At 40.3% G+C, this 8,678-nt stretch overlaps 1 protein-coding gene across 1 annotated transcript in view; it reads right to left on the bottom strand.

The window, feature by feature from the left end:
- Positions 1 to 2,184: 2,184 nt before the first annotated feature.
- Positions 2,185 to 8,678, bottom strand: part of LOC104409817 (noelin-3-like) — a 20,976-nt gene continuing 14,482 nt past the window's right edge. The window contains 2 exon segments of the mRNA XM_010019806.1: positions 2,185 to 3,524; positions 5,037 to 5,143. Of these exon segments, the coding sequence (XP_010018108.1) occupies positions 2,847 to 3,524; positions 5,037 to 5,143 (785 nt within the window). The 3' untranslated portion in view covers positions 2,185 to 2,846.

Here is an 8,678-nt window from a genome sequence, read left to right as displayed (position 1 = left end):
AAGGTCTTTTCCAACCCCACTGATTGTATAACACAAAGCTATAGATAACTGTACCCATCAGTACAACCTTTGACTCTAACAATGCTTGAAGACACTTGACCTGTCTGTAAATAAGCAGTTGCAGCAATATGAGAGCCCTCCTGAGCCCACTCAGACTCTTCCAATGGGGAGTTGTAAGTGTGTGTACCCCAGTACGTCTGATTCCCAGAGGCAGAAGGGTCTTTGGCTTGGATTTAGGGACACCATGTTCGGAACGTAATTTCTGCTGCGAGCTGGATAGGACTTAAAATACTTAGTAAAGACCAGAAAAACTGTTGGTGAGAAAGATCTCATCAGCTCCAGAAAATGACAACTGGCTATGGAGGGATGCTGCTGGCTTCCATGAAGGTTGTCTGGGATATCCACCGTGTTTTCTGCCGGGGGCAAATGTTGGGAATATCACTGAGGGTGCAGAGCCCACAGCATAAGGCACTATCAGAACTGTATTATGTCACTATAGGCTGAAGTAATAAAATCATAGAACAGTTTGGTTTGGAAGGGACCTCAAAGATCATTTAAGTCCAGCCCCCTGCCATGGGCATGTGACGTAGTTAATTTGCTCAGTGTTCTTAAGATTTTACAGCTTAAGGATCTTAAATGCTATAAATAAAATAAATTAATAGAAATGAAATAAAATAAAACAAGCATTTCTGACCCAGTGGATTCTTACTGTTCATGCTCACCGTAAGAACTGTGTAAATATGAATTCAAGCTTGTGTATAAAAAGCACAGTAAAATGGATTGTATTTTGAGATGTCTGACCTGTTAGTTCTCATTTTTAAGTGTCTTCATCTACTTTTCTGTGCTGCTGTGGTGTCAGCTGCACAGTTTTCGGGGAAAATGGGGCTTCTGTACAGCGGACTCAAAGGTGGGGACAGAACGTGGCTGATCTAAATGCTACGTGCATCTAGAGTGGGCTGTGTTTAAAACTGCCGTTTTTGAAACCACATCCTGAAGAAGCTTTGTGTCTCTTGGGCTGCTGGCATGTCTCTGTGATGGAATTATTTTAATGGAGTGTTCTGAAGCAGTAGGTGCAGGGCAAGTCCTCAGGCTCTGCTGCTCAGCTGGCAAGCTGCATACGGGTCCAGGAGACTGGGAGAAATTGCTGATTCTAAAGAAAATGTGCATTTTTTTCCCTGCCCTCATTTCAGAGAGAGAAAAAACCCTTTGTCTTTAAAAGGCTGAATGCTTTCATGCAGGTGGGTTGGAACTAGATGATCTTAAGGTCCTTTCCAACTCTAACTATTCTATGATTCTATGAGAAGCTTGTGCAGCTCCTGTTGATGTAAAACATGATTTGTATTTTAAGAGTGAATATTTTGTCCACATGGTTGTTTCTGAGGAAAACAGAGTTTTGAGATCTGGGGCAAATCATTACATTTATGAAGAATCCCTGCTGACTTGAATGGGAGCTGCAGAAAGAATCATAGAGTAGTTAGGGTTGGAAAGGACTTTAAGATCATGTAGTATCATCTAGCGTTCATCACCTTTGCAGCCTGTCTGATACGTGTGGTGCTTACATGAGAGGCCTCCAAGGAAAAGCAGTGATTTGGAAGGCTAGAGGTTGTCTTGAGTTGCTTACTGAACACACTGATGGACAGCGACTGGAAGTTCACAGTTTGTGAACTCAGCGACTGGAGGAGCTCACCATTTGTAAGAGTGGCAAGTAATACCAGAATAATCAGGTGGATGATCCGAATCCAACTTGGAGAAAACCCCTGCATATCTCAGTGTGGTGTATCGGATAGCTATTACATCGATATAGTACGTCTCTTTCTAGAACCCAGCAAAAGCCATACTGCACCAAACAGTCATTTTTGTGTAGTCTCCACAACTTGGTGCTGGGTAACTCTGTTCCCCAGTCACTGAATGTAGAAACCCCAGTAATAATAATAATTGCATAACCTAAATGGTCTGTTTTCTGTGTGAGAAATAACCTGATTGTTCTGTAATTCTAGGGTCAGTTTGAATACTGATGTGCGTGTATATACGGTCACGTCGTTTCAGGACTTGGCTCTATGATCTGTGGAAAGTTAGTCCCTGCTTGCTTGAGTCCTTTGGAGTGTGAGCTTCTTGGGGGTGCAGTTGTTTGAGGATGTCCTTTTCTCAGAGTTTTACCACTTTCAATTGACCCATAGCCAGAACTGCAATTAAACTTCAATATATTTTATAAAAAATAGTACTTAGTTTACTTTCACATATGTGAAGAGATACAATTGCACAATGGTGGTTACAATGGTAGAAATACACTGTTGATAAAATGTTTGCAAGAGATTTAAAAACATACCATACAGCACCACATCTGAAATTGGGTGATGGCAAAATGAATCAGACTCCATGTCCAGGTCAATGGAATTCCTAAACCTTTCTTTTGGAATAAATAAAAAAATACAATGTGCAGTGTGTGTCTGACACCACCTGAAGTTGAGCAATAGATTCAAACCAAAAATGAGGTAAAAAAAGACATTCATGCATGTAAGCCACCGTTGTCTCTGACTCTAAAATAAGGCAGGTCATAATCTTTTAAAAACTGTCTTTAGCTACTTAAATCCTCTTTAGTGCTTTTCAAGACAAGGTCTTGAGTGACCTTGTAGAATTATGAGTTAAGATGCTTTTATTTCCAATAGGTCATTTTTAACAGGTTCAGCCCTATTTGAAATGCATTATACGGTTGAAAATGTTGCTTTTCCGTAATGAAAAAAGAAATGTAAATTAAAAGGAACTGAGAGAGGTGGATGCTTTTAGAATTGATCACAAATGACACTGCTTTGAGGGAGGGAGGTGAGGGAAAAGGAAGGGAAAGGAAGTTATGTGTCGTCTTCGGTTTTAATGATGTGGAAAAGGGTGACGTTAAACAGGACCTGATGTCCGTTATTCCAGGCATAGAGAGCTCTATCTCTTGCATTGTAGTCAAGCATGGATATATGAAAATACTGATTATGGAAAGGAATGTCTGTATACTCGTAAGTGGAGGTTTTTGTGGAATAGGAATAGTAGACCTTGGCTCCTGTTAAGTGAGAGTTAGTAACATACAAGGTGCCACAGATCATGAAGGATTCTCCAGCACTTCTCTTTGGGTAGCCTGTGCTCCAGCTCTTCAGCACCTCCAGTGTATCCTGGTTTAGCTGGCTGATGACAATGTTGCCTGCATTTTGGTTGGTGGCATACACAGCCCACAGCCCAATTTCATCTGCCATCAGGTCAATATCGGAAAAGCCACCCCAGGTGTAAGGGTAGACATTGTGAAAGCCAGCATACTCAAGGCTACGCTGTGCAAGCACCCGCCCAGTGTCAAAGCTGTATTTGATGATGATATTGCTCTGATACTTGTTGAAATAGAGGGAGCCATTGTAGACAACATGGTTGGTTCCTGCCCATTTGAATGGAAGGTTGTATGTCCTTGATTCAGCCCCACTGACAAAGTCTGCAATTGATTTATATTCACGGACAATTTTATTGTTAGTGTAACTATCCATGTACCAGACCTGGAAAGAAAACAAAGATTGGGAGTAAACACCTGGAACACAATCTGTGGTACGTGATCATGATATGGCATGGTGGATACATTGCAGAAAACGAAGGAAACAAAAAGGTTTTAGGTGTGCAGCAGGCTATCAAAGTACAGTATTGTCCAATTACTGCTACAAAAGCATGAGGAGCTCTTAAGTTTCTGAATCAAAACTTACCTATACAGGTGACCTCTCAAGAAGACTGTTATTAACTAAACTACAGCGTCTACATTTTCAGAAATATGTAATTTTGGATTATTCAGTGCTTGGGCCTCTACTATATGGGGCTTGCTTAAAGATATTCCCAGAGACTAATAATCAACGAGGGAGATGGGAAATGGCATGTGAGCTAAGCTTGGGTTTATGCTTAGGAATAAATTTGGTTGATTTTTTTTCAGCTGAACCTCTAATCAGTGTGAAATAGTGTCTTCTTAGGACCAAATACAGTAGCAATGAAAGCCAGTAAAGTTTAGGAGCCTTTTTTCCCTTAAAACAAAAGGAAACAAAATCAATACTTTATTTGTCTTTAATGTTCTGCATGCCAGCTTCCATTCCCCCTTTTTTTCCTTTATTTTTCCTTTCCTCCTGTTCGTTTGTCAGAGGACAAATCAAATTCTGACTAATAAAAGACCAGAATCATTTCTGGCAGTGGGGGAACATGAAGGCTGTCTGTGGAGGGGGCCACAGGAGGGAGAAGGTGCTGGTGAAGGTAAGGGCCCATGGGCACTGGCACTCTGAGGGGGCAGAAGAAACTTCCTCAGGTAATTGAGGTTCCTGGTGTCAGTAATAAACCTTGATGGACACAGTGGGCAGAGGAATGCTGTACACATTCTTCAGTTATTACTATTTCTGTGTTGCCTTTTCTGTTGCCTCTGTTTTTTTCCTGTATTCAAAAGATCAACCTTGTGGGTCTTATACAGATGAAACCTAGTGTTTTGACTTCAAAAGCGCATTTGTGAAGAGAGCACCTCCTCAAAGCTGTGGCCACTTTGGGATCCTATTGCAGGTCCAAACAATAATACAACTTGGATCTGAGGTGGCAAAGTGGTCTTGAATATAGCTGGGGCCTAATCCTGCAGATTTTGACTGTGCTGCATTATGGGTTATGCTCTTGGGTGAGAGCGTTGATGTTTGTTGTTGTATTACTTGGGTTCTTAAAGACCCAAGCTCAATTAAACGTGGAAGGATGAAAAAATGTATGTAGTTAGTTCAGACGGGTGTATGTCACCCCTGAAACAGTTGAAGAAAACGGCCCAGAAGTGCTTAGCTAACTGTTGTCTTTGGATATTCTTGCATGAACACTGTTGCCTTTTCTCTGAAGCTGTTTAACAGTGGAAATGATGGAAGTAGCAGAAGCATGGAATCATAGAATCATAGAATAGCATGCTTGTGAGTGGAAGCTCCTAGGGGGAAGATATACTTTTAAAGATTAAAATAAAGCAAGCAAAACTCCAGAAGGACACAAAGATACTCAGTGCCTTAACATACTCGGTTATTTTTCTCTGATGCTAATGGATCTGTCATCCAGGCTCCAAACCGGGTTCCGGATATCTTGACTGTAATGGGGCCTGTAATTTTCATCAATTTGCCACATGCTGAAATTAGAAGAACAAATACATTAACGCAAATAATTACACACCTCTCCTTGACATCAGTCAGAGCACAAGACCAATTTGCTCTAAACTAGACAGTGGCTCCAGGGGATTTAGGTTTATGGTGAAGATGGATTGTCATCTTCACTGTATGAACTTTTCCCAATTGAACAGTAATATAAATATGTAAAAATATTCAAATAAAAAAATCACGTGTGTGTATTTTTAGGTTTATATGTTTTAAAGCCAGTTAACATTTTTCTGGGCATTAAGTAAAATACGACCTAGTAAAATATCTTTCCGTGCTGAACTTTTAATAAGAAATGAAAAGAAGACATACATCCCCTTCGCTTTTGCCTGCCAAAAGCTCAGTGCAAGGGCTAGGATTGATGAATGTTTCAGTTTGTCATTGACCAGGGTAACCAAGGAGGGGTTAAGGGCAGACAAGAAAGAATGAGCTTGTAATCAAAGCGGATCACTGTGCAGCAATGCCTGTGTGTGACTTCCCTGTCGTTACACACATCCTGTTCCAGTGTGAGGAGCATGTCTGAAGTTAAGAAAGCAAATAGGAGAATTCTAATCCATTAGGTTGTCTCATATTAGACTGTCTGGGAGGAAATAATGAGAGTTGATGTGATCTTGGATGCTGACCTTCCTAACAGTCCCGAAATCTATATTTTAGGGGACATAACTTACCTATTAGCAACAAGTCCCTGGTGGAGTTTGTATGTTTATTTAGAGGCTTAGTATCACACAGTGGTGTGTAAGTGATTAGGTGAAATAGCATGGTTTTAAAGAAAAGATGTTCTATAAGAACGTAAATGTATGTAAATGTTCTATAAGGATGGAGAAAGTGATATGTTTCGTTTATTTTTTAATATAAAAATGGCTACTCCATGATACATGGTTGTGCTATATTGTATAGCCCTATCTATCTAGGAAATGTGGAAAACAGACTATCTGGTGTTGACAGTGAATCTACTCAGTTCTAAAGAGAAGGCACATCAAGCCTGGGTTTTCTGCTTTATGTAACTGGCAAGGAATGTGTTGTGCAAGCCTGTTCCAGTCAAACAGAGGGGGTTAATGGTGTGCTGCCAACTCAGGGGCTGCTTGCAGGGATTTTGTTTATGGCCAAGGAAGTGGGGTGTAATGGTAATGAAGCTAACTGAGAACATGTTGAGAAGCCAGTGAGCAGGGTAGGCTGTGTCTGTTTTCTGGGTCAATAGAAAGGCATTATTATTGGTCTATCTCAATCCATGTATCTCACAACCTTTTGAACATATTTTGGAACTTCCCATGTTAAAGGATCTTCTACAGTTGGTTATCCCAGTACATAGGGCATTATTATTGGTCTATCTCAATCCATGTATCTCACAACCTTTTGAACATATTTTGGAACTTCCCATGCTAAAGGATCTTACAGATCTTCTACAGTTGGTTATCCTAGTACATAGTTTTTTATTCTGGAATTCTTTGTAGGGAGGCTGCTAGTATTGTGTGCTGAGTGCTGTTTTTCTTTAGCAGTCAACTGCTATTAGCTTGGAAAGCAGAGGAGTGTATCCTACCAAGGTGAAAGCTTTTATTTTTAGACGGTATGTGAGTTATGTCTCAGAAATAGCTCAGAAATAAGCACGAGATAAGCTCAAACTGCAGAGGGATTTAATCTGGCATCTGAAATAAAATTATCAGAAAACTAATAATGAGTATGCAGAAATCAGGACTTTTTAGTTTTTAAGATAATTATAACAGAGCAAATGAGTTAAGGGGTGTACTAACTGGTGCCTTTAAAAGACAATATTGAAATTAGTAGGAAAACATAAGCAAAGATTTTGTAATTCTGAAACACTGTTTCTTCTATTAAAAAAACCCAATAATTCAGGAAGCTAAATGTGGGATCAGAAATAATCTGTGAAATTTTGCTTCTGACCAGAGAAAACTTAAGGAAGAGCCCCTGACAGAGATGGGGGGGTGCTCGCAGAGCCCTCCTCTTGCACACAGCAGGGGTAACACCATGTATTGGGGCACACATGGAAGCGTGCACCGTGCATGTTTCTAGCTAGAGAAGGATGCTCAGAAATGTGTATATTTATTACTGTGTATCTAGTACTAAGGTTTGTCTGTTGTATTACTTGTATTGATCCCGAATGGATAGTTCACTGGATGCCAGTCAATTACAAGCTATTAATAATGAAATCTTTTCAGCCTTAATTTGATTTAATCTATATGAACTGAGACGCTGTCCCCTGTGTTGGAAGACACTGCTTTTAGACAATGATCTTTCAAAATGTATTGAGATACTGTTGGATGTGAAAAAAGAGATGACATTGTACTTCAGCCAGTAAATGATCAGCAGTTTGAGCTGGGGTATATTTATGCTTATTTCCATGTAGCACGTAGTGATCAAGAAAAGGTGACTGGAGAGTTGCTACATAGCTGAGGGGCAGCTGACTGAAAAGGTGACAAAGCTTCTCTTCTCAGCATAACCACACAGAGCATCTTGTAAGAGGCATGAGGATTTTATACTCCTGCCCCAAGTATGCCCCATCTTTTCTTTTGCTTGTTCAACCCATAAATCTGCTTGTTTGAGATATAACTGGATGGAGCTGGTATTTAAAACTAAGGAGTAAAGCTACGAGTATGTTTAATGCTGTATTCCCATGGTGGTGATAATTCATGAACCATCAGAAGGCTTCTGCTGTAAACCTTAGCAATACTGGAGGTGTGTTGGCCTTATTGCTGTCAGTGCGGGCAGTGAGAAGGAAGCAGCAGAGCTGTCGGTGCCCACCTCTGTCTTGTCATCACAGCTCCCTCATAGCTGTGATGACTTAGGCACAGGAGTTTAATATATTAAGTCATTGTTTTCAAGAGAAAGGTATCATTGTTTTCTCCAGGTTTGTCCTTTGGGGTCCTGCCTATTCATTGCAGCAGAGCTGTATAAGTTGGCAGAATCGGAATCATTTATGCTTTTATTATAAAGTAGCAAGTGTGCTGTCTGTGCAGAAGTGTTCCTGTCTTACTCATACAATTAAACAGCTTATTCCAGGTGAATGTCACAGCTTTTTTATGACATATTACTACAATATGCAGTTTATCAATGTTTAACATTGAAATAATTAGCGATACTGGTATAAAGATAATTCCCCTATAGCTTGCCCAAGCCCGTTCTTGTGTTTGGTAACAGAAGTTAAATGAGTGAGGAATCTTTCAAGAGTAAAGCTGACAAAGCAAGGTGAGTTTTCTATGTGGTTGCAAGCACGTTCAGCTTGTCATGAAGTGCAAGGGATTTCCCTCACTCATCCACCAACAGTGTAAGATATGTTGATCTAATCCCAGCCCATATTCTTAGCTGCAGAATGAACCTTATAATTGTTCATGTGGCTCTGCCAAAACTGATCTTGGATGCTGAGGTTTCTTGCTAGCGAATAGTGCTACTAATATGCTGAAAGGCAGGATCATTTACTTAACACTTCTGTGGCATGGCAAGCCTGGGAGTATGCAATTGAAAAAGTTCCAGTTAGTTTCCAGTTGAGACTTTTCT

Source organism: Nestor notabilis, unplaced genomic scaffold, assembly GCF_000696875.1.
Source record: "Nestor notabilis isolate BGI_N333 unplaced genomic scaffold, ASM69687v1 scaffold248, whole genome shotgun sequence".
Lineage (NCBI taxonomy): Eukaryota > Metazoa > Chordata > Aves > Psittaciformes > Psittacidae > Nestor > Nestor notabilis.
This window is presented reverse-complemented; position numbering and strand designations above follow the sequence as displayed.